The 26,196-nt window shown below is 43.4% G+C and overlaps 1 protein-coding gene and 1 long non-coding RNA gene across 2 annotated transcripts in view; both read left to right on the top strand.

Annotated features, from left to right (window-relative positions):
- LOC148778149 (myomegalin-like) overlaps nucleotides 1-26,196 on the top strand; it is a 162,717-nt gene that overhangs the window by 25,076 nt on the left and 111,445 nt on the right. Inside the window, 8 exon segments of the mRNA XM_088835005.1 lie at nucleotides 645-834; nucleotides 1,428-1,549; nucleotides 14,585-14,809; nucleotides 16,444-16,560; nucleotides 17,117-17,343; nucleotides 18,451-18,594; nucleotides 19,681-19,819; nucleotides 20,117-20,163. Of these exon segments, the coding sequence (XP_088691131.1) occupies nucleotides 645-834; nucleotides 1,428-1,549; nucleotides 14,585-14,809; nucleotides 16,444-16,560; nucleotides 17,117-17,343; nucleotides 18,451-18,594; nucleotides 19,681-19,819; nucleotides 20,117-20,163 (1,211 nt within the window).
- On the top strand, nucleotides 20,396-24,935 carry LOC148778152 (uncharacterized). The gene is made up of 3 exons (XR_016037312.1): nucleotides 20,396-21,825; nucleotides 22,832-23,176; nucleotides 23,213-24,935. It is a non-coding gene; the product is annotated as an uncharacterized LOC148778152 (long non-coding RNA).

The following is a 26,196-nucleotide window of genomic DNA, read 5'->3' as shown; positions in this document are numbered from 1 at the left end:
TCTTTGGTCCCTGGTCCTCATGACTGTGTCTGGAGGTGCTAGAAAAACATCTTCCAGAGCTTTCTCAACACTTTTGAGTGAGCATCCATGTGTGGGCATCATTTCCTTTTGGGCCTGGGGGGCGGGGGGTGGGTGCTGACCTTAGTGTTAATTGAGTTAATGAAATCAATGTTTTTTCAATCACAAATTATTTTTATTTACAAATACTTATTGAATATCCAAACAGACAAAGAATAGCCGCTAAGAGGATTAAGCCCAGAATGAAATAATGCTTGTAGGAAAGGAAAAAGACATTAAGAGAGGTTTCTACATAAGCCTCTTGATCCTTGGCAAAACTCACGAGTGGATTATTGCATAGAGGGTATGTGAGTACTTAGAAAATAGAGTTAGGAAGCAAGAGTGTGTTCCCTAAAACCAAAGTGGGCCATACTGAATCACAGCAGCAACCTCTTTCTGCAGAGAAAGAGGCTCCCACTCCTTGGAGCGTGTGGATGTAACAGCAGACACTGGCATTGCCTCCCAGGCAGCATAAGCTGGCCTTCCTTTCACCTTAGTTCTGTTTGTCAGGATGGATGTGCTTGGGCTTAATCTTCCTGCTGACCTTTGACCCTATGATATAAGTACTCCTGTGTCCTGCTTACCAGAGCACTCCCAGGAAACAGAACGCCTGAGGGAGGCTCTGCTGACCTCTCGATCCCGCCCTCAAGAGCTGGAAATGGAGCTGGAGCACCAAAAGGTGGACCGGCAGCAGCTACTGGAAGACCTGAAAGAGAAGCAGCAGGAGATCTTGCATTTCCAGGAGGAACGACTGTCTCTCCAGGAGAAAGACTCTGGGTTAGAGGGAGCCCGTTGCAAAGGAAGACGGCTGTATTTTCTGATTTAGAAAAAGGGATATTGGCAAGTCAGTGAATGGTCCTTTTTGGAAACCTTGATATCCCCTCTGCTATTTCAGATTTATGGGTAACTTTGAACAGAAGGAAGGACTTCTCTAGGAATGACTTTTTCACTCCAAAGTTGAGAGAGTAAAACCCTCTTATGTAAGGCTTCAGCATATCAGATTCTGGAGAAAGTCCTTCCAGTGAGTTTTAGGATATGAGTCCCATCATAACCTAGGAGGTCGACACCAGCCTTGATGCTGCTTCCCAGCATAAACCCTGTAATAATTGCTGGACAACATGACAAGACCCGGTGGGGCAGCAAGAATACCAGGTGGTGTGTCCCAGGTGTGATGGCTAACTGCACAGCTCTAAGCAAAGGGACTTGACCTCCTGAGCCTCTCTCCCACATCTGCGGAATAAAGGCAGCGGTCTTCATGACACCTCAGGAGACATCTCGGGCTAAAATTCTCTGATGCAAAAGTTGGCTCAGAGCCTCTTCCCCTGATAGGAATCCACCTGCTCAGTGGACCCTTGCTTCTCCCTTGCCAGGCTGCAGCATAAGCTGGCCCTCCTGCAGCAACAGTGCGAAGAGAAACAGCAGCTTTTCCAGTCCCTCCAGTCAGAGCTACAGATCTATGAGGCACTTTATGGCGACTCCAAGGGGCTGAAAGGTATGTTTTCCCTTCTTCCCCACGCTGTGGGCTTCTTGTTCTTGCTAAAGCTTCCTGTGAAGTCTTTACCTTGGGAGTTCTGGAGATCTTGGAAACTTACTTTGTTCTATCTGAGAAAAAGCCTCAGTCATTGAGGATCCCAATAAGAAGTGGGGAACACTCACACACAAAGCCCAGATGCTGGTGACAAGAGCAAGATTCAGCCTACAGATCCTTAAAAATAGGCTACAAGAGTCAAACTTCACCTACCTGGATGGTCTGAGACAAGTTAATCAAAGTCCAGATTATACAGTGATTTATATGTAAAATATAAAAATGCAAAGAACCATTCTGGTGGTGTCATCATTTGAAAACATCTCAGATGTGAATTCTGATCACCCATGCAATCTCAAAAACAACAGAATGATCTCTGTTCGTTTCCAAGGCAAACCATTCAATATTACAGTATTCCAGCTCTATGCCCCAACCAGTAACGCTGAAGAAGCGGAAATTGGACGGTTCTATGAAGACCTACAAGACCTTTTAGAAATAACACCCAAAAAAGATGTCCTTTTCATTATAGGGGACTGGAATGCAAAAGTAGGAAGTCAAGAAACACCTGGAGTAACAGGCAAATTTGGCCTTGGAGCACGGAATGAAGCAGGGCAAAGGCTAATAGAGTTTTGTCAAGAGAACGCATTGGTCATAGCAAACACCCCCTTCCAACAACACAAGAGAAGACTCTATACATGGACATCACCAGATGGTCAACACCGAAATCAGATTGATTATATTCTTTGCAGCCAAAGATGGAGAAGCTGTATACAGTCAGCAAAAACAAGACCAGGAGCTGACTGTGGCTCAGATCATGGACTCCTTATTGCCAAATTCAGACTTAAATTGAAGAAAGTAGGGAAAACCACTAGACCATTCAGATATGACCTCAATCAAATCCCTTATGATTATACAGTGGAAGTGAGAAATAGATTTAAGGGACTAGATCTGATAGATAGAGTGCCTGATGAACTCTGGACAGAGGTTTGTGACACTGTAAAGGAGACAGGGACTAAGACCATCCCCATGGAAAAGAAATGCAAAAAAGCAAAATGGCCGTCTGAGGAGGCCTTACAAATAGCTGTGAAAAGAAGAGAAGTGAAAAGCAAAGGAGAAAAGGAAAGATATAAGCATCTGAGTGCTGAGTTCCAAAGAATAGCAAGGAGAGATAAGAAAGCCTTCCTCAGTGATCAATGCAAAGAAATAGAGGAAAACAACAGAATAGGAAAAACAAGAGATCTCTTCAAGAAAATTAGAGCTTCCAAGGGAACATGTCATGCAAAGATGGGCTCAATAAAGGACAGAAATGGTATGGACCTAACAGAAGCAGAAGATATTAAGAAGAGGTGGCAAGAATACACAGAAGAACTGTACAAAAAAGATCTTCACTACCAAGATAGTCATGATAATGTGATCCCTGACCTAGAGCCAGACATCTTGGAATGTGAAGTCAAGTGGGCCTTAGAAAGCATCACTACGAACAAAGCTAGTGGTGGTGATGGAATTCCAGTTGAGCTATTTCAAATCTTGAAAGATGATGCTGTGAAAGTGCTGCACTCAATATGCCAGCAAATTTGGAAAACTCAGCAGTGGCCACAGGACTGGAAAAGGTCAGTCTTCATTCCAATCCCAAAGAAAGGGAATGCCAAAGAATGCTCAAACTACCACACAATTGCACTCATCTCACATGCTAGTAAAGTCATGCTCAAAATTCTCCAAGCCAGGCTTCAGCAATATGTGAACCGTGAACTCCCAGATATTCAAGTAGATTTTAGAAAAGGCAGAGGCACCAGAGATCAAATTGCCAACATCCGCTGGATCATGGAGAAAGCAAGAGAGTTCCAGAAAAACATCTATTTCTGCTTCATTGACTATGCCAAAGCCTTTGACTGTGTGGATCACCATAAACTGTGGAAAATTCTGCAAGAGATGGGAATCCCAGACCACCTGACCTGCCTCTTGAGAAACCTGTATGCAGGTCAGGAAGCAACAGTCAGAACTGGACATGGAACAACAGACTGGTTCCAAATAGGAAAAGGAGTACGTCAAGGCTGTATATTGTCACCTTGCTTATTTAACTTCTATGCAGAGTACATCATGAGGAACGCTGGGCTGGAAGAAGCACAAGCTGGAATCAAGATTGCTGGGAGAAATATCAATAATCTCAGATATGCAGATGACACCACCCTTATGGCAGAAAGTGAAGAGGAACTCAAAAGCCTCTTGATGAAAGTGAAAGAGGAGAGTGAAAAGGTTGGCTTGAAGCTCAACATTCAGAAAACAAAGATCATGGCATCTGGTCCCATCACTTCATGGGAAATAGATGGGGAAACAGTGGAAACAGTGTCAGACTTTATTTTTTTGGGCTCCAAAATCACTGCAGATGCTGACTGCAGCCATGAAATTAAAAGACGCTTGCTCCTTGGAAGGAAAGTTATGACCAACCTTGATAGTATATTAAAAAGCAGAGACATTAGTTTGCCAACAAAGGTCCATCTAGTCAAGGCTATGGTTTTTCCCATGGTCATGTATGGATGTGAGAGTTGGACTGTGAAGAAAGCTGATCGCCGAAGAATTGATGCTTTTGAACTGTGGTGCTGGAGAAGACTCTTGAGAGTCCCTTGGACTGCAAGGAGATCCAACCAGTCCATTCTAAGGGAGATCGATCCTGGGTGTTCATTGGAAGGACTGATGCTAAAGCTGAAACTGCAATACTTTGGCCACCTCATGAGACAAGTTGACTCACTGGAAAAGACTCTGATGCTGGGAGGGATTGGGGGCGGGAGGAGAAGGGGACGATAGAGAATGAGATGGCTGGATGGCATCACCGACTCTGTGGACATGAGTTTGAGTGAACTCCGGGAGTTGGTGATGGACAGGGAGGCCTGGCGTGCTGTGATTCATGGGGTCGCGGAGAGTTGGACACGACTGAGCAACTGAACTGAACTGATGCAGCGATTGTTGCAGACAACCTGCTCCCACGCTGACCTTTCCCCAAGTAAAAGTTTTCTTTAAAGACATTTTTATTCTGGGTATAATTAATTTATCAGAAAAATAATTTGCAAATATTTCTCTAAGTACTTTTAGACTTAGTGCTGTCTTTGAAAGACAGCACTTTTTAGATTCTATTGAACATCAATTTTTTTTCTTGTATTGTTTATGCTTTTCTTTATGTCCTAATGAAGAAAGCTTTGTCTATCTCAAGATCGTAAAGATTTCCTTGTATTTTTCTTCTTGAAGTTTTATAGTTTTTGCTCTTATGTTTAGGCTTGTGTTTCATTTTGAATTAATTTTGTATATGATGTGACAAAAAGGTTAAAGTTCTTTTTTCCCCATACTGATATCCAGTTTTTCCAGCACCATTTGTTACAAAGAATGTCCTTTTCCCATTTAATTACCTTGGCAGTTTTGTTGACAATCAATTGACCATAATTTCTGTTAGTAATATTTTGTAATTTTTGGTATTTTCATCTTTCATATTTTAATTTTTACATAAATATTTCTGATGTGTGGGATAACATTTTCATTTCAACTGCTAAGTGATTTTTTTGCTAGGATATAGAAACACAATCGATTTTTCATCACCATGACCATCCTCAAATTGCTTGGCATCTCCATTGAAAAACAACTGCCGAGGCAAAAAAATCACTTGCCAATATGTGTGTGAGTCTATTTCTGAATTCTTCACTCTGTTCCATTAATCAGTATGTCCATTCTTCCACCAATAACAAACTGTCTTCATTGTTAGAGTTTTATAGTAAAATCTGAATTTGTTTGGTTAAGTCTTCACACTTTGTTCTTTTTGTTTCTCTTTTAAAATAAAAAAAAAAAGTATCGGAGTATATTTGATACACAATGTGTTAGTTTCAGGTGTACAGAAAAGTGATATAGTTATACACAGACATATATCCATTCATTTTCAGAATCTTTTCCCATATAGGTTATTACAGAGGATGTTTATGTTAATACCAACCTCCTAATTTATCCCTCCCCCCACCTTTACCTTTTGGTAACCAGAAGTTTGTTTTCTAGGTCTGTGAGTCAGTTTCTCTTTTGTAAATAAGTTCACTTGTATTCATTTTTTAAGATTCCATATATAAGTGATATTATATTTGTGTTTTTTTGTCTGATTGATTTCACTTAGTATGATAATCTCTAGGTCCACCCATGTTGCTGCAGATGGCATTATCTCATTCTTTTTTATGGCTAAGCAATACTTTGGCCACCTCATGCGACGAGTTGACTCACGGGAAAAGAGTCTGATGCTAGGAAGGATTAGGGGTGGGAGGAGACGGGGACGACAAAGAATGAGATGGTTGGATGTCATCACCGACTCGATGGACATGAGTTTGAGTGAACTCCGGGAGTTGGTGATGGACAGGGAGGCCTGGCGTGCTGTGATTCATGGGGTCGCAAAGAGTCAGACACGACTGAGCGACTGAACTGAACTGAATAGCCCATTGTATACATGCACCATATCTTCTTTAATCATTCGTCAGTGGACATTTAGGTTGCTTCCATGTCTTGGCTATTGTAAGCAGTACTGCTGTGAACACTGGGGCACAAGGATCTTTTCCAAGCATGGTTTTCTTCAGATTTATGCTCAGGAGTGGAATTGGTGGATCATATGGCAGCTCTATTTTTAGTTTTTTAAGGAACCTCCATACTGTTCTCCCTGTGTCTACACTAAATTCCCACCAACGGGATAGGAAGGTTCCCTTTTCTCCACAACCAACCTAGCATTTATTGTTTGAAGATATTTTGATGATGGCCATTTTGGCCAGTGCAAGGTAATACCCCATTGTAGTTTTGATTTGCATTTCTCTAATAATTAGCCATGTTAAGCATCTTTTCATGTGGTTTATCACCATCTGAAATGTCCTTTTTGGAGAATGTCTATTTAGATCTTCTGTTTTTTGATTAGGTTGTTTGTTTCTTTGATATTGAGCTGCATCAGCTGTTTGTATAATTTGGAGATTAATCCCTTGTCAATCAGTTGATTGCAAATATTTTCTCCCATGCTGTGGCTTGTCTTTTCATTTTGTTGATGGTTTCCTTTACTGTGCAAAAGCTTGTTAAGTTTAATTAGGTCCCATTTGTTTCTTTCCGTTTTTATTTCTTTAATCTAGGAGATGGATCCAAAAAGAACTTGATGAGATTTATGTCAAAGGGTGTTCTGCTTCGGTTTCCCTCTAAGAGTTTTATAGTATCCAGTCTTACATCTAGATCTTTAATCCATTTTGAGTTAGTTTCTGTGTATGGTGTTAGAAATGTTCTAATTTCATTCATTTACATGTAACTGTCCAGTTTTCTCAGCATCACTTATTGAAGAGACCACCTTATATACATTGTAGAGTCTTGCCTCCATTGTTGTTGATTAATTAATCATAGGTGCATGGGTTTATTTCTGGGGTTTCTAGCCTGTTCTATTGATCTTTGTGTCAGTACCATACTGCTTTGATTACTGTATCTTTGTACTGTAGTCTGAAATCAGGGAGCCTGATTCCTCCAGCTTCATTTTTCTTTGTTAAGATTGCTTTGTCTATTTGCGCTCTTTTGTGTTGCTATACAAATTTTAAGATTTCTGTCCTAGATCCACAAAAAATTCCATTGGTAATTTGATAGGGGTTGCATCAAATCTGTAGATTGCCTTGGGTAGTGTAGTCATTTTGACAATATTGATTCTTCCAATCCAAGAACATGGTATATCTGTCAATCTGTTTGTGTCATGTGCGATTTCTTTCATCAGCATCTTATAGTTTTCAGAAGACAGGTCTTTAGCCTCCTTAGGTAGGTTTACACCTAGATATTTTATTCTTTTTGATATGATGGTAAACGAGATTGTTTCCTTAATATCACTTCCTGACCTCTTGTTGTTAGTATATAAAATTTCAAGATATTTCTGTGTATTAATTTTGTATCCTGCAACTTTACCAAATTCATTGATCAGCTCTAGTAGTTTTCTGGTAGCATCTTTAGGATTTTCTATGTGTAGAATAACCAGTCCATCCTAAAGGAGATCAGGCCTGGGTATTCATTGGAAGGACTGATGTTGAAGGTGAAACTCCAATACTTTGGCCACCTGATGTGAAGAGCTGACTCATTTGAAAAGACCCTGATGCTGGGAAAGATTGAGAGCAGGAGGAGAAGGGAATGACAGAGGATGAGATGGTTGGATGGCATCACTGACTCAATAGACATGGGTTTGAGTGGACTTTGGGGGTTGGTGATGGACAGGGAGGCCTGGCGTGCTGCGGTTCATGGGGTCACAAAGAGTCGGACATGAGTGAGCGACTGAACTGAACTGAATCATATTGGGCTTCCCAACATGGTAAAGAACCCACTTGCCAATGCAGGAGACATAGGTTTGACCCCTGGGTTAGGAAGGATCCCCTGGAGAAGGAATTGGCAACCTACTACAGTATTCTTGCCTTGGAAATCCCATGAACAGAGGAGCCTGGTGGGCTAGAATCCATGGGGTCACAGAAGAGTTGGACACAACTTAGCAACTAAACAACAACAATCATGTCATCTGTGAATAGTGACAGTTTTACTTCTTTTCCAATCTGGATTCCTCTTACTTCTTTTTCTTCTCTGATTACTGTGGCTAGGACTTCCAAAACTATGTTGAACAAAAGTGGCAAGAATGAACATCCTTATCTTGTTACTGATCTTAGAGGAAATACTTTCTTTTTCAGCTTTTCACTGTTGAGTATGATGTTAGCTGTGGGTTTGTCACATATGACCTTTATTATGTTGAGAAAGGTTCCCTCTGTACCCACTTTCTGGAGAGTTTTTATCATGAATGGCTGTTGGATTTTGTCAAAAGCTTTTTCTGCATCTATTAAGATGATCATGTGATTTGTGTTCTTCTATTTGTTAATGTGGTTTATCACATTGATTGATTTGCGGATATTGAAAACTCTTTGCATCCCTGGGATAAAGCCCAATTGATCATAGTATATGATCCTTTTAATGTATTGTTGGATTCAGTTTACTAGTATTTTGTTGTGTCATGTTCATCAGTGATATGAACATGACAATTTCATATCACTGGCCTGTAATTTTCTTTTTTTGTGGCATCTTTGTCTGGTTTTGTATCAGAGTAATGGTGACCTCTTAGAATGAGTTTGGGAGTGTTCCTTCCTCTGTAATATTTTGAAATGGTTTCAGAAGGATAGGTATTAACTGTTCTCTAAATAGAATTTGCCTGTGAAGCCATCTGGTCCTGGGCTTTTATTTGTTGGAAGTGTCTTAATTACAGTTTCAGTTTTAGTAATTGTGATTGGTCTATTTATATTTTCTATTTCTTCCTGGCTCAGTTTTGGGGGATTGTACATTTCTAAGAATTTGTCCATTTCTTATAGGTTGTCCATTTTATTGGCATGCAGTTGCTTGTGGGAGTCTCTTATGATCCTTTGTATTTCTGTAGTTCTATTGTAACTTCTTTTTCATTTCTAATTGTATTGATTTGAGCCTTCTCTTTTCTTCTGATGAATCTGGCTAAAGGTTTATCTATTTTGTCTCTCTTTTCAAAGAGCAAGGTTTTAATTTCATTGATCTTTTCTTTTGCTTTGTCTCTATTTCATTTATTTATGTTCTGATCTTTGAATTTTTTCCTTCTGCTACCCTTGGATTTTGTTTGTTCTTCTTTCTTTAGTTGCTTTAGTTATAAGATTAGGTTGTTGGAGATGTTTCTTGTTTTCTTAGGTAAGATTTATTGCTGTGTTCCATAGGTTTTGGATCATCATGTTTTCATTTTCATTTGTTTCTAGGTATTTTTTAAATTTCCTCTGATTTCTTCAATGATCCATTGGTTATTTAGAAGCATATTATTTTTCTTCACATTTTTTTTATAGTTTTCTTATAGTTTATTTCTAATCCCATAGTGTGTGGTCAGAAAAGGTGCCTGCTATGATTTCAATTCTCTTAAATTTCTCAAGGCTGGCTTTCTGGCCCAGCATATGGTCAATCCTGGAGAATGTTCCATATGTAATTGAAAAGAATGTATCATCTGCTGCTTTTGGAGGAGTGCTGTAAACATATCAATTAACTCCATCTGGTTTAACGTTACATTTAAGGCTCTTGTTTTCTTACTGATTTTCTGTTTGGCTAATCTGTCCATTGATGTAAGTGGGGTATTAAAGTCCTCCACTATTATTGTGTTACTGTCAATTTCTCCTTCCATGGCTCTTAGAATTTGCCTTATATATTGAGGTGCTCATGTGCTGGGTGCATTTATATTTACAACTGTTATATCTTCTTCCTGGATTGCTCTTGTGGTCATTATGCATTGTCCTTCTGTGTCTCTTGTCATATATTTATTTTAAAGTTTATTTTGTCTAATACGAGTATTGCTACTCCAGCTTTCTTTGGATTTCCATTTGCATAGAGCATCTTTCTCCATTCCCTTTCTTTCAGTCAGTATGTCTCTAGTTCTTAAGGGGGTCTCTAGTAGACAGCATATATATGTGTCTTTTTGTATCCATTCAGTCAGTCAGTGTCTTTGACTAAAGCATTTAATCCATTTTCACTTAAGGTAACTACTGATACATATGTTCTTATTGCCATTTTGTTAATTGCTTTAGATTTATTTTTGTAGGTCTTTTTTCCTCCATTCCTCTTATATTCTCTTTTCTTGTGGTTTGATGACTGTCTTCAACGTTGTGTTTGGGTTGATTTACCTTTTTGTGTGTATCAATTGTAGATTTTTGTTTTGTGGTTACCATGAGGTTTTGACATAGCAGTCTATATATAAACAAGATTGTTTTAAATTGTCCATCTCTTACTTTCAGATGAATTTCCAATAGCCCGCTTTTATACTCTGCACTTCTCATGATTATTGATTTTGATACCGTATTTGTGTGTGGATAACTCTCTACCTTTACAGTATGTTTACCTTTACAATATGTTTGCCTTGCCAATAAGCTTTCCCATTTGTAATTTTGTTTCTAGTGGTCTTTACTTTTCTGCCTTGAGAAATTTCCTTAGCATTTGTTGCAAAGCTGGTTTGGTGGTGCTGAATTCTCTCAGCTTCTGCTTGTCTGTAAAGCTTTTGATTTCTTCATCACATCTGAACAAGAGTTTTTCTGGATAGACTATTCTTGGTTGTAGGTTTTTCCCTTTCATTACTTTAAATATATCATGCCACTCCCTTCTGGCCTGCAGAGTTTCAGCCAGAAATATCAGTTGATAACCTTATGGTGATTTGCTTGTGTGTTACTTTTTGTTTTTCTCTTGTTGCTTTTAATATTTTCTCTTTGTCTTTTATTTTTCCCAATTTGACTAATACATGTCTCAGAGTGTTCCTCCTTGGGTTTATCCTGTACGGGACTGTCTTCACTTTCTTGACTTGAGCAACTGTTTCCTATCACACATTAAGAGTGTTTTCAGCTATTATCTCTTCAAATATTATCTCAGGCTCTTTCTCTTTTCTCCTTCTGGGACCCCTATAATACAAATGTTGGTACATTTAATGTCCCAGAAGTCTCTTAAACTGTCCTAATTTTTTTCTTTAAAAAAAAAATTGAATGTATTTTATTAAGACTAGTTCTGAATGGAAAAACATAGCGAAAATAGTGCCTTTGGCATCGTATTTGAAGCTTTCTGTTCCATTCTATTCCCTCATCTCCCTCTTTCATTTTATGTCAAGTTATAAACTTGGTTTCATGGTAATAAAATCAAAGCTTTAGGCCTCTGGCATGCTTTCATGGAGAGTTTTGTTGAAATGGCTCCAGTAATAAAACAGGGAGACCTCCTTGTACTGTAGGCCCACTGATGGGATTGGCTTTGTACTTGGATGCCAGGTAGACATCTGCCACCTTGGTGTCAAAGCCACCTCCAGGACTTGGACTCTATGAGTTTATGTCCTCACAGCAGCAGATGGTATTCCAGGGATCACCCTTCCTGTAAGGATCCTCCTTGTAATATGAATTCTTTATCCATGGCGAAGAAAAGGACTTTTGAAGATTGATTCTTGAGAAATGTGCTGCTGCTGCTGCTGCTAAGTCACTTCAGTCATGTCCGACTCTGTGCAACCCCTTAGATGGCAGCCCACCAGGCTCTCCAGGCAAGAACACTGGAGTGGGTTGCCATTTCTTTCTCCAATGCATGAAAGTGAAAGCATGACATTTTTCATGGATTCAATATCAGTCACTTTTCCTTGGTCACACCAGAAGATTTTAGTTCATGAAGCCAGATGGTAAAAGTAGTCCAAACCCAGGTTCCTAACAAGCATTGGATACTCACTCCAGTTGTAGACTTGTTCATGGAAAGGAATGTTGTAGGAGGGCCAGTATCCTCTCCACAGAGCATTAGTTTTAAACTGTCCTTATTTTGTTTTCCTCCTTTTGTTCCATGGCAGTGATTTCTACCGTTCTGTCTTCCAACTCACTTATCTGTTCTCCTGCCACATTTATTCTGGTACTGATTCCTTCTGGTGCCTTTTTCATTTTAGTTATTGTAAAACTCTGTTCTTTATACCTTCTAGCTCTTTGTTAAACATTTCTTGTATCTTCTTGATCTGTGCCTCCATTCTTTTCTGAGATTTTCAATCATCTTTACCCAACATCACTCTCAATTTTTTTTTGGTAGATTGCCTACCTGCACGTCACTTAGTTGTCCTCCTGGGGTTTTATCTTGTTCCTTTGTTTGGAACATATTTCTCTGCTGTCTCGTGTTGTCTAAGTTTCCGTGTTTGTGGTCTCCTTTCCACAGGCAGCAGGATTACAGTTCCTTTTGCTTCTGATATCTGCCACCTAGTGAGTGAGGCTGGTCCAGGAGATTGTTCAGGCATCCTGGTGGGAGAGACTGGTGCCTGCCTAGTGGTGGATGGACCTGGATCTTGCCCCTCTGATGGGCAGAGCTAGGTCAAGGGGTATGTTTAGAGGCATCAGTGGACTCCAGATGACTTTATTCAGCCTGTCTGCTGATGAGTAGTGTTGTGTTCCCATCCTCTTGTTGGTTATCCTGAGGCATCCCAGCACTGGAGCCTATAGGCTGTTGGATGGGGCCAGGTCTCGGTGCCAAAGTGGTGACCTCCTGGAGGGCTTACATTGTTGAATATTCCCTAGAGCTTCTGCCATCAGTGTGCATGTCCCTACCGAGAGCCAGGATACCCTCCAAGACCTGCCCAGGTTTCTGTGGAGTCATTGCTTTGGCCTAGGTCCCAGTGCTCATGAAACTGTGTGTGCAGCCTCTAAAACTGGAGTCTCTGTTTCTCCCAGCCCTGTGGAACTCCTGCACTCACACCCTGCTGGCCTTCAAAGCCAAATACTCCAGTAGCTCCTCCTTCCTATTACAGATGCCCAGGCTGGGAAGCCTGGTGTGGGACTCAGAATTCTCCTGTGGGAGAACTGCTGCAATGTATTTTCCCGTTTGTGGGTAACCCACCCAGCAGGCATGGGATTTGATGATATCATGAAGGCACTCCTCCTGCACTCTCTCTGTGTCTTCTTCGTCTTTGGAGGCAGAATATCCGTTTGGGTAGCTGCCAGTGTTCTTTGTTGATAGTTGTTTAGCAGTTAGTTGTGATTTTGCTGCTAAGTCACTTCAGTCGTGTCCGACTCTGTGCGACCCCATAGACGGAAGCCCACCAGGCTCCCCCATCCCTGGGATTCTCCAGGCAAGAACACTGGAGTGGGTTGCCATTTCCTTCTCCAATGTGTGAAAGTGAAAAGTGAAAGTGAAGTCGCTCAGTCGTGTCCGACCCTTAGCGACCCCATGGACTGCAGCCCACCAGGCTCCTCCATCCATGGGATTTTCTAGGCAATCGTACTGGAGTGGCTTGCCATTGTTTCTCCGAGTTGTGATTTTAGTGTTTTCATAAGAAGAGGTGAGCTCGTCCTTCTACTCTGCCACCTTGTCCTGCACTCTTCATTTATTCCATTTCGTGAGAATATTCACATAGCTCACTGCAGAAACAATGTGTTTGGTTAAGGCCGGTGGCTCTGATGCAACTGGATGCAGGTATCATATGGTATATGCATCCTGTTACCTTGATAAAAATGGAAACAAATTCTATCTTTTTAAATACATTTGACTTCAATGTTTTTAGATGAGCAATTATAGTCTTATAGAATATTTCTTAGATTTCTTCTTCCCCCAGTCCATAGAGAAAGGCTATGCATGGTGAGTGCAGGTAAAAAAGCAAGTAGAACTTGAGAAGTCCAATTAGTTATGTTCTCTCATCTATCCCTCTCATTCTTTTTTTTTTAAATTTTAAAAATTCATTTATTTATGACTGTACTGGGTCTTCATTGCTGCACAGGCTTTTCTCTAGTTGGGATGGGTGGGCTTCTCATTGTGGTGGCTTCTCTTGCCGCAAAGCACAGGCTCTAGGCATATGGGCCCCTTCGTTGTAGTTCCCAGGCTCCAGAGCACAGGCTCAGTAGTTGTGGCCTGTGGGTTTAGTTGCTTCAAGACATGTGGGATCTTCCTGGGCCAGGGATTGAACTCACGTCTTCTGTGTTAGCAGGCGGATTCTTTACCACTGAGCCACCAGGGAAGCCTTGTCCCTCCCATTCTGAAGTGTTGCCCAAAGGCCTGATGCCTTCTTCTTCCTCTCCCCTTTGATTCCTGAACGTGGAGGTCATCACATCTCCCTCAGTCTGTGCACTTCTCCAGCTTAGTACTGATCTTCTGCCTTGAAAGACCCTGCTCTCTAGCCTGCAGGACTAAGGTTAATCAGGAGGAGAAATATTAGGTTTGACTTCATCTGCCAATCATGTGCCCTCTAGACGGACAAGGGTCATTTGAGTCTCAAGGAAATTCCAGGCTGGAGTGTGTACCATCTTAATATATGCCAGTCCTCACCCAGGAAAAGTGATACCCCCATCACGGCAGGGGATGTAATGGTTCTAAGCAGGTTCTAAGCCACATTACTCCTGGGATTCTGAGATTACAGTGGGGTCCTTGGCAGAAAGGAACATCACAGAAGAGTGTTCTGACAGATGCTTGGAAACACTTGGTTCAGTGCCACCAGACCTCTCTCTCTCCTCTTAGCTTACACCTGGGATGCCTGTCACCAAGTCCCTTTGAGCAGTGACTTGAGCCACCTGGTTGCAGAGATCCGAGCTTAGCGAGGGCAGCTGGAGCAGAGCGTTCAGGTGAACAACTCTCTGCGACTGCAGCTCGAACAGCAGTTGGATGGCGGTGCCAGCAAAGCCAGCCTTAGCTCCTCCTGCGTTAGCCAGAAGTTCCCCACCAACACTGACTCTGGAAACAAGAGTCAGTTTCCTTCTTTCAAGGTAGGAAGGAAAAGGGAATCATGAAGCCCTCAGCCAATGAGAAAGTCCCCAGGATGTGTGTGGTGGAAGGGACGATATTGCCTCTTCCACACTCCTTAGGGTCAGGATGAAGTCAAAGATGCTTCAGTACAGCGCCTTGAGGGCATGGAGTTTAGGGTCAGATCTGGATTCTGAGTTTGCCACTTACATGTTGTTTGCCTTAGGTAAACTCCTCAAGTATTTAAGCCTCAGCTTCCTCATCTTTAACATGAGGATAATATAAACTATTATGTGGAGCATTAAATGAAATGATTTACAAGTGCCTGACACCATAGTGAAGTGAAAGTGAAGTCGCTCAGTTGTGTCTGACTCTAAGCGACCCCATGGACTGCAGCCTTCCAGGCTCCTCTGTCCATGGGATTCTCCAGGCAAGAGTACTGGAGTGGGGTGCAGTACTCAAAACAATTAACAGCTGTATATGTTAATGCCTATTCCTTATGTTTGTGGAGTGTGTTAAAATTGACCATGTTTTCAAATAATTTTTCAAATAATTTCATCAGAGCTAGTGCAGCATTTACTATCTCTGTGTTTCACATGAGAAAATCTAGGCACTGAGACGAGTCACTGATATGCTGAGGTTTGTGGGAGTTAACAGGCCCGCCCAGGATTCAGAGAAGCTTTGATTTGCTGTGTTCCTGCTCCCTCGTTATGCTCTGTCTCGGTGTTGCTTCTCTTCCCTCTCAGGCTTTGCCCTCTCAGCACCTCCCCACAGCAGCAGCCAGGACTCATCCCTGCCAGCTCAGTCACTCCTCCTCCTCATCACACAGCAGAGAGGCCTGAGCTAGAAATCCGGTTCTAAGCCACATTTGCCTGAGTAGGATCATATCAATCTCTTCGTGATATTTTCCAGGTTGCGGTCTGGTCTCTAATAGGGCATCTCAAACTCACCAAGGCTTATGTCTCCTATGCTTCTTATCCTAGTACATATTTTCTAGTACTGACTCATCAGAACAGTGATTAGAGTGCAGAGTTAAATCCCCATAAATCCACTCACTTCTTGATCAAATATTTTAACATATGTACTGCATGTTTTTATGCATATTTATATTTATTTACAAAGCATTGTATTAGACATCAGTCAGTTCAGTTCAGTTCAGTCGCTCAGTCGTGTCCAACTCTCCGCGACCCCATGAATCACAGCACGCCAGGCCTCCCTGTCCAACACCAAATCCCGGAGTATACTCAAACTCATGTCCACAGAGTCGGTGATGCCATCCAGCCATCTCATTCTCGGTCGTCCCCTTCTCCTCCTGCCCCCAACCTTTCCCAGCATCAGAGTCTTTTCCAGTGAGTCAACTCGCGCATGAGGTGGCCAAAGTATTGGACATACTGCATACAATATTATATTCAAATCTGGGATTAGAAAAATACACCTAATAATTTTTTCAAACTACAAGTTTTTTTCTCGTGGAACAGCCTTCACATCTAATTTCAAAATACGTGATGAGTTTGCTGTTGGTTTTGATTGTGGTATATGGGTGATGACAGTATGAGAGGAGAGTCATGGTGCTTTAGACCTCCAGTGGAGTGGTGTGTTCCAGGGTTCCTAAAGCTGTGGCTGTCTTTACTCCCTAGATTCGATTGCCTCCCCTCCAGTTCGGGATGTGGGCATGAATTCTCCAGTTCTGGTCTTCCCCAGCTCTTCTTCTGCGGCTCCTGGCCCAGAGACCACAACCTTCAGTAGGAAGAATGGTAAAGAGGGCAACCAAAGGACTCAGGGTCTGATGACGGAAAGTTATTAGTACAGTAACTTTTGGTTCTCTGTATACACATTATCTGAATTTAGAGATTTTTCTCTGCATATCCCAAGATCTTTAGCCCTGACATTCCACCTCCTGTGGCTGCCTTTTTTGTCACTACTCTTCCTCCTATGGTTTTCCTATTGCTCTGGCATTGCTTCACTGTACTGGAACCTCTTCCTTCTTCAAAGTGCTCTCTGTATCCAGCTTAATTTCCTTGTCTGTGTCTTCTCAACCCCCAAATTAAAAAAAAAACAAAACATTAATGTCTGTCCTGAATGTTTGTCAGTAAGGATAAAATTTACCTCCTGGCAATTTTATGATTATGAGATGCTGAGAAAGACTATAATAATATAGAACCCAGAATATGTATGGACTTCACAGGTGTGCTTTCCAAAACTGTTGATCTTGTTTCTGGCCTCTTTTACTCTTTGATGTCCCTTTTCGATTGAACTGAGGGTGACTATGAATAGCAGTGGGTTCTTTGTTGTTGTGGTTTTATTCTTCAAAGCTGGGTTTGGATGCTTCTCCAGTAACGAAGAAGCCTCCCAAGCTGGAGGGTGATGCTACTGATGGCTCCTTTGCCAATAAGCATGGCTGCCACGTCATTGGCCACATTGACGACTATAGTGCCCTAAGAGAGCAGATTGGGGAAGGCAGACTGCTGGTCAGGAAGATAGCATCACTTGTGAGACCAGCCTGCAGCTCCTCTGGTCTTGAAGCCCCAGGCATAGAGGTAATGCCATTTTAGCTCTTAGGTGCACCTTTTCCTTAAGCCCTTTCTTCTTTTGATTTTAGCTCCTTCTCCCACTATCTTTTTTCCTGCTGCATATCTCTCACCAGCTGAGGATGTATCTTCCATTTCCATCCAGCTAGGCCTTCTGTCTTCACCAGCTTGTTTCACGACAAGCTCTGTTCTGTTCCAGATGTAGCTGACTCTGTATTTCCCTGAGAACCACAGAAAAGCATGTGCAGCACTGCCATCCTCATCAGCAGAGCATGTTAAGCATCAGCATCCTTGCAGTGCTGTTTGGTAGCTTATTATCTGCTAAAGTCACACTGGGATGTGATCATTTGTGGGCAGGATAAAATCATTTCATCAGTTGCCTGGGAATTGAGAATATTCATCCATATGGGTCAGATGTGTGGAAGGGGTGAGGAGAGTGGCAGCCTTGGACTTCTCCGCTCAGACTGAGCAGGAGATGAGAGCAGGCCACAAGGCTTCTCAGAATCTTTCCCCAGGGAAGACCTAGGTACCAGCCGCTGTGCTGTCTGAGCTCCAGGAGCCCCCACACATGAGAGGGAGGCCCACACCTGAGTCAACAAATGCAACAAGGGGCTCCAGGCACAGTGCTGGAAGTGCCGTGGGTGTGACGGAGTGAACCCAGAAGTGGCGATTATCCCAGAAGGAAGGTGACAGGCTCATGGGGGTTAGGGCGCCACTGGGGGATGTGCAGTTCTCTGGGGAGGAGAACATACCAGGTAAAGGGAGCAGCTCTCAGTCCTTCGAGCTACAAATGGTGCAGCTCATTTGAAGCATAAGGCCTGGATTTAGGGAAGGGCAGTGGGTTTAGGGAAGGGCAGCGGGGGTGGGGGTACAGTGCAAAATAGGGACCTTAGAACTCCGGAGCACGAAGCAGGACTAAAAGCTAAAAAGTGTGGAATCAAATGAATTCTTACAAAGTGGGAGGCCCTTGCTGAGGTCAGAGAACCTCGGCTTCCAGGTTAGAAAAAAGTCTCACAGGTTCAAGCAAGCCTGTGGCCGTACCTCGCTCACAAAGGAAGCCGAGGCCTGTGTTCTCTCAGCCACAGGGATGCCCATGACTACCGCCCCCTTTCCCAGGTGATGGGCAGCGAAGGCATCCAGGAGCTGAGGAGCAGCGCCACTGCCCTGCACCACCTGCTCGAGGAGTCGGCCTCCCTCCTCACCATGTTCTGGCGAGCAGCCTTGCTAAGCTCCCCTGGCCCTGCTCTTGTGGGCAAAGTGGTAAGAAGCCAGCATCCTCTACCAGTTCTGCCCCCTAACTAGCCTTCTAACTCCTTGGCCTGCAGAGCCTGAAGATCAGGAGCCAAATGGGCAGTTGGGAGAAGGGGACATGAGGCGTGTGTCCCTGGAGGGAGACCTCTCCTGCGTGGTGAGTGCTCTCTGTGCAGGTCTGAAAACATCCCTCTCCTCACAGCCTGAGCCCCAGGATAAGGAGCCAAACAGGAGAAGAAAAGAACACAGAGGAGGCAGAGACATGAGAACCCTGGTAACCCACAAATGTTCCATCCCTTTAACTTTCTGAAGTTCAGCTGAGCTGAGTTCAGGGCCATTTAAAACATCAACGCCTCCTCCTTTTCCATCCTGAGCCCACTCCCACTCACCCCCAGGTCCACACAGGCAGACAGGATCACAGAATGTCACCAGGAGTGGACCAGCCCTTTTTACCCACCCACTGAAATCCCAGAACAATTTCCACTTAAACCTGTGTCTCTGGGTCAAGCCTGATGAGAGTCAGCCTCCCCCAGGAGCTTTCAGATCTCAGGCCACTCTGGTTGATGATCTTGGATTAGGTAGATTTCAAAATCCCTCCTAGGCTTCTCACTCCAGACTGGTATCAATGATAACTTTAGAGGATCCAACTTTGCTAATTCCAAGGAGGAAGTATTTTGCCATCCTGAGGTTGGCAGATATATTTACAGATTTGTAGACTGTCTCAGGCCAGCCCTGTCTCCCCAGCCATAATATTCCTAATGACCGAGTTTTGATGCCCAAGTGATATAACTATGTCAGCACTAAATCAGAGCTCTTACTCACAGCTGGGAGTTTCAGTGTGGCCTGTGCTCAGGTTCTCTGCAGCAGTTGGAGTGTGGCCTGTGCTCCTTTGCACAGGAGCTTCCAGGGCCTCAGTGTTCCCACCTCTTGGCCCATCCTGAGCCATCACCTGCTGGAGGGTTTTAGAGGCAGGGAAATCTGGTCCAGAAATACTTGAGAAGATTGTAGAATCCTATTTGGGGTTGTAAAGAGCCACAAATCACAGGGTGCTTTAGGCCTTCTGACCACTGACAGAACACCTATTTTTCTTCCCAGGGAGAGTCCATGAAAAAGGAGCTTCTGGAACTGAGAACCAAACTATCCAAACAGGAGAGTCTCCTTCAGAGTACATCTGAGCGCCTGAAGACTGCCAACCAGCAGAAGGAGAGCATGGAGCAGTTCATCTTCAGCCAGTGTGGGTGCCCTGGGACAGGGAATGGGACAGGAAATTGGGGGCCTTCCAGGCTCCCCACTTGTGCTGTGAATGGACAGTGACCAGAGAGGCTAGGGGATGGGGGAGACTGATGTGACATCCCTGAACCTCCTGTGCCATCAGTAATCATAGAGGCAGAGGAGGAGATGTGAGGGGTGAAGGGGAGCAGGAGACCCCAAGCTGAGTGGCCAGAAAGACAAACTTTAGAACACACACACCCAAGACAGATGTGGACCCCGCGGGTAATTTCTGCCTTTGGGAACTGTTTTGTTGTTTCAGTGACCAGGACACACGATGTTTTGAAGAAGGCAAGGACTAATTTGGAGGTAAGGAAACCACTGCACCGATCAGAGCAAACTGTCACCGTCTGTATCAGAATGCACAGGTGACTCCTGACCTGCGCTGACCTTCCAAGAGGAAATTTCTGGTCCACCTGTGAGAGCACAGGTTCTCAATGAACATCCCTCTAGATTCCATCCCCATCGGTCCTCCCACCCTAATCAGAAACCTCCCCTTACTTCTCAGTTCACTCACTTTGTCATCATCTTCTCTCTTGACCCCAATTCTCTCTCCTTTATGCCATGTCAGGACTGGGGAGAAATGCAGTTCAGTTGATTCTCAAGGTCAGAGGACATGTGGGGTCTGCCTCTGAATGAGCTTTCCAGTAAAGGAATCCTGAGGCCAGTCATGGGTTCCAGGGTTCCTATGTCACTACATGAAAAAATGATGGAAAGATGCCACCTAACAAGTTGATTTCACTGCATAACATTGGGCTGAAAGCAGCAATTTGATTCCGACATATTTTTCTTTAGGAAACAACATAAAACAAAATCATTGGGTCTTATTGATCTAAAAGAGAACTTGGTAATAAGGAAAAAGATGAAACTTAAAGGGAAAGATTATCCATAAGGCAGGCATTCTCTACATTTATTTAAAACACCAATGCATTTTCTAGCAGCCACTTTGAAGAAAAACGTGAGGTGTTAGAAATGGCTTCAAAGTAAAAAACTAAGCCTTTTACCTTGGACTTTAAAGTTTTGCCATAATCAGTTGAGCCCATTCCTAGGAATGTTCCTAAATTGTAACCTAAAAAGATGTTGACCCCACAGTGTGAAAATGGGTTGGGCCATAATTTAACCCTGATTTTTTTTCCTTGCTAATTTCTGTGCAGAAACAACCCCCCCTTCTGTAATAACTCTTGATGATGGAAGAATGTTCTGCAGATGTTGGCCCCTGGCATTCTGGAAGGGTCTGAGAGTGGGCTGCGAGGGGACCAGGGTGCGGGACTGAGAAGGATGTGACCGTGAGAGCACAGAGGTAGTCACTGACTTTCACACCCCTGCTCCGCCCCGAGGCCCAGGGTGGGGAGGATGAGGGGTGCACTGGGAAGGACTTGGCACTGCCAGGGCCTTTGCTTTACCTCACTCTGTGAGCAGGGACTAGAGGAGGAATGGGAGAGGATGCCCTGGTGGGAAAGGGGTGGATCCTAAATGAGACTTCATCTCACAGGCTGACCTACCAGCTTTGTGTTTACCTGTGGGCTTGGAGTGATGCTGGCACATGGAGGAGCCTGAGGATAGGTCCCCAGTTATGCTCACTTCCTGAGGTCTCATCACGTACCACTGGCCACTGCTGCCCAGTTCTGTCCTGGAAGAGAGTGGGACTGGGCAGGGTTGGACACCATCCTGCAAAGGAGACATTTCCCCTTGAGAAGCCACCTTGACAAGGGACTTGCTTTACTTAAGCTGAGTCATGCTTGTTCCTGCTAGGATTTCAAGGTCTTCATTCTGGGCCATTTGTTTAATGTTGGGGCTTTTCCTTCATGAGGATCTCCCTGGAATTTTTGTCTGAAATGCAGTTTCTCAAGCCTTATCCCCACGTTTCTAACATGCCCTGTAGTGTCTCTGCTCTAGATTTTCTATACTGTGCAGCCAGCACCCAGGGATTGGGGCCTGTCTCCTGTATGATATCACAGTCAATCATCCAAGGTTAGTACCACTTTCTCGATTCTACACAATCCATCCTTCTCCACTATACATGACATCCATGTGCTCAAAGAGGTCAATGAAATCACCATGTAAAGCAGACTTGGTATTTTGGTGGAGCTGGAATTTACATCTTGGATTTATGTTGCCAGGGCTGTGCTTTCATTGTTTTCACATAGACACACGGTAGGATTGATGGAAATAGGGTAGGGAGTAGAAGACATCAGTAAGAGTTAGTGATTCCTGGTAACTAGTATTGGTCTGCTTGACAAGCATTTACTGAATGTTCTCTGTGGCAGGCTTTGAAGAGGCTCTGGAGAGGAAGGTTGACTAAGGCACAGAGAGTACCTGGCTCTCAAAAATATGGCCTCTAGCACAGGAGCCAGATGTTTCAGAGAATCACATCTAATTTTTAAATAAAGACTGTGATGTATTTAATATTCATGCATTCCTTGGTCCCATTGTGTCCACCAAGGTGGGAAACAGTATAAATTTAGGACTATTGGAAAGAGATTGGGCTTCCCTGGTGACTCAGATGGTAAAGAATCCGTCTGCTATGCAGGAGACCTGAGTTCAATCCCTGGGTCAGGAAGATACCCTGGAGAAAGAAAGGAATGCCAAGTATAAATATAGGACTATTGAAAAGAGATGAAATTCTTTTGGGGAAATGTCTGTCAGGTATTTTTATTTTAAGAAGGGAAATAAGTATATTTGATCAAATGTCCCCTGAAGTTTAGCCACAGGTTCCTGGTGCTTTTGGATACAAAAACTTGTGGTCAAGGTTTGTGTGGCAGCTATGCTGCATCAGGGTGTGGGAATTTAGGCGAAATCTCCATATCTCTCTGGGCCTCAGTGTCCTCATCTGTAAGATAAGGTTATTCAGATTCTCCAAATTCCTTTCCTGCTGAGTTTTTTCTGAGTGCATGAGAGACTGAGATGCATGTTAAATGTTCCCTGGGATCTGCAGCCAATACTTGACCTTGGTTCTTTCTCTGTGTGTCTCCTATAGGAGCCTCAACTGGGCCCACACACTGGAAACACAGAAAGGAGAGAGGGGATGGAAGAAAGGAAGCAACAGGTTCAGAGGATGAGACAACCCAAAGAAAAGCAAGGTAATGGTCGAGGAGCTGTTTGCCAAGGGAGGTGAGCATAAGGACAAGTTGAGTTTGGAAAATTCAGTCGGAAGTGAGGAATGCACAGCATCACCTGAATTCTCAAGGAGCAACCTGAGCTGAGCAGGAAGGACCAGGAGAGGAGCTTAGTCCACAGTGAGCTTGTGCACCTGCCGAGGAGATCCACACGATGGATCCAGTTGTTTATACTCTGGGAGCACCAATCCCAGGAGGAGGAGGAGGTTTATTGCCGGGAGCACCAATCCCAGGAGGAGGAGGTTTATATGCTGGGAGCACCAATCCCAGGAGGAGGAGGAGGTTTATATGCTGGAAGAACCAATCCCAGGAGGAGGATGAGGTTTATGCTGATGGGAGCACCAATCCCAGGAGGAAGAGGAGGCTAATACTGCTGGGAGCACTTATGCTAGGAGGAGGATCAGGTTTATACTGCTGGGAGAACCAGCCCCAGGAGGGGGATGAGGTTTATATGCTGGGAGAACCAATCCCAGGAGAGGGGGAGGTTTATGCTTCTGGGAGCACAAATCCCAGGAGGAGGAGGAGGTTTATATGCTGGGAGCACCAATCCCAGGAGGAGGATGAGTTTTATACTGTTGGGAGCACCAATCCCAGGAGGAGGAGGATGGGACCTTGAGGCTCTGCCCTAGACCCCCAGCCTGCAACTTGGAAGTGCCCACACGTGGATGTCCTCCAAGTAAGTGTGCGGTAAGGTGCATAAATGGTGTTTGGAGAAGAATTAGAGATCTTCATTCTTATCAGTGGCCAGGAGAATGGGGCTCATTTCTGAAGCAGAGATGGTAATCATATTCTTCTGCATTTACGATTTTGAGGTTTTACACACATCATCTCTTACCTATGTGTTGAGTGCTTAATTTGCAGACAAGAAAGAGTATGTATACTGTTCTATTTTATAAATTTGTTAAAAAGGCAAATTCATCTAAACTGGCAATGGTTGCTTGGGGCTAAGAGTTGAGGGAGTGATGGACTGCAAAGGGGAACAAGGAAAGTTGTGACCGATGGAAACACCCTGCATCTTGATTGTGGCATCTATCAAAATGCATTTAGTTGCATATTTTTCAATGGTGCAGTCAAGAGGATTCATATAAAAATCTACCACATTTCTCCATACCAGCAGTGTTAGGAAATGAAATTCAATAAAACATAATAGAGATAAACATCCATGATCATTTAATGCTTAAGAATGCAGATACTGAGGACTCCTGAAAACTATTGCTGAGAGAAATTAAAGAAGACCTACATAAATAGAATATACGTTATAGTCATAGATTGGAAGACAATATTTTTAGAATGTCAAATCCTTGTTTTTCTGAATGGTATTGCAGCTGGCATTTGGGGAGAGGTGTATTTTGCAGGCTAATTATAACATGTAAGTGGAAATCAAAGTATCTCAGTTAGCCAAGACACACTGAAGGAGAATTAAGCTGGAGGATTTACTCTACTAGATTTCAAAACTCAGGTTAAAACTACAGCAATTAAGACACTATACTGGTGTAAGTAAACAGAACACAAACTGCTGAAGGAAAGAGGGAAGAGTAACAAAGTTACCCACACCCATATTCAGTTTCTTAATAAGTCACCAATATGCATCACGGGGTGGTGATAGACTTTTCTGCAAAATATCTGTTGTGAAAAACAGTATCAAGTGAGAGATTATTAATACATTTGGGAAGTTTTTGGTAGAAATGCAGTATAGGTGAAGGAAACAGCTACTTGGAAGAATCTGAGACAAGAGTGAACTGGAAAATGTGGGATGGGGTTTTGGAGGAGAAGGGTCGTTACCCGGATGTGGCTCCAGCACTTACAGCAAGGGGGTCTCGGCCCGTTAGAGACCCTCTGTGTGCCTCAGTTTCCTCATCTGCAAAGCAGCAGAGAGTTATCTTTTGGACACCAGTCAATTTTGAACACTAGAAGTACCATAAATGAAATAATCGTCCCCTCAAATCATGAGGGAGGTCAGTGAAACCAGCGGGTAAAGCTAAGTGCACACCTGAGCACCTTTAACAAAGAGACTCCAGGTCCCACCTCAACTCGCTGAGTCACACTTCCTACAGGGGAGGGCTGTGCACTTGTTTGGGACTAACTCTCCCAGGTGATTCTTACAATGATCAGCTTGGGAACAGAACACACTGAGCTGTATACCTTTTACCCCAAACACAGAAGTAGGACAGAGCAGAACAAGGGTGTTTCCACTCCAGTGACTAAAGCAGAGAACTATTGGAAGACTCTCGAATTGAAGGACTAGGCCCATCTGACCCCATTTAACTCTTCTCTAGTTCACAGCAGAGACAAACTCCCTGGGGACACACGCCTGTGGAACCTGACTATCCACTTGAGGAAAGTGAGAGCCCTAATTTTAAACTCAGTCTGGTTTTGAGTGCAAGCTAAATTCACCCCGTTTGCTCATTGATGGGACCAATCTTCTCCAAGCTGCCACTTTCTGAAAAATAACTCGTATTGCTATAAATGCAAACTTCAACAAAGATATTTGTTACAAAATTTTATAAATACTCAACCTAACAAGAAACCAGAAAGTGAGCAAGAACATTCCATTTCAGGAGAGTTTGGCCCAATAGAGCACAGTCTCTGAGAGAAAAGATCCTTGAGTAGAAGGGAAGTGGTCCCTTCCTGTCCTGGGACATCCTGCTAACTTCAGTGGGCTGGGAAAGCAGCTGCCCATTCTAACAGATGGATTCTCAGGGACACTAGTGGTGAAGAACCCGCCTGCTAATGTAGGACACACAAGAGACACGGTTTTGATCCCTGGGTCAGGAAGATTCCCTGGAGGAAGAAATAGCAACCCACTCCACTATTCTTGCCTGGGAAATTCCATGAACACAGGAGGCTGGAGGGCTAGAGGATCACAAAGTTTCGGACACAACTGAAGCAACTTAGCACAGCACACATTCTAACAGACAGGCTGCTCTTGCCTGCAGATGGTATCTGGTGTCCTGAAACACATAAGCACTCAGGAAGACTTTAGAAGGGCCCAGCCTTCACTTCTGCTTTTGCTCAGTGCATAGAAATGGTTTAGTTGGAAAAAGGTAGGGCTCTAGGAATAAAGTCAGGTCACAGAGAAAAGGAGGAGTATGAAATGGGGCCAAGGCAGAATAAAAACAATAGGTTTCTCCTACTGACAAAATGCAAAGTAATAGCTTACTTGCCTTGATAAAGTGTTTTTTGTTTTTTAATTTTAACTTTAGTCTAATAAATTATTTTATGTACC

The sequence above is a fragment of the Moschus berezovskii genome, chromosome 4, assembly GCF_049115385.1.
Source record: "Moschus berezovskii isolate FMDL1 chromosome 4, NW_MosBer_1.0, whole genome shotgun sequence".
Lineage (NCBI taxonomy): Eukaryota > Metazoa > Chordata > Mammalia > Artiodactyla > Moschidae > Moschus > Moschus berezovskii.
This window is presented reverse-complemented; position numbering and strand designations above follow the sequence as displayed.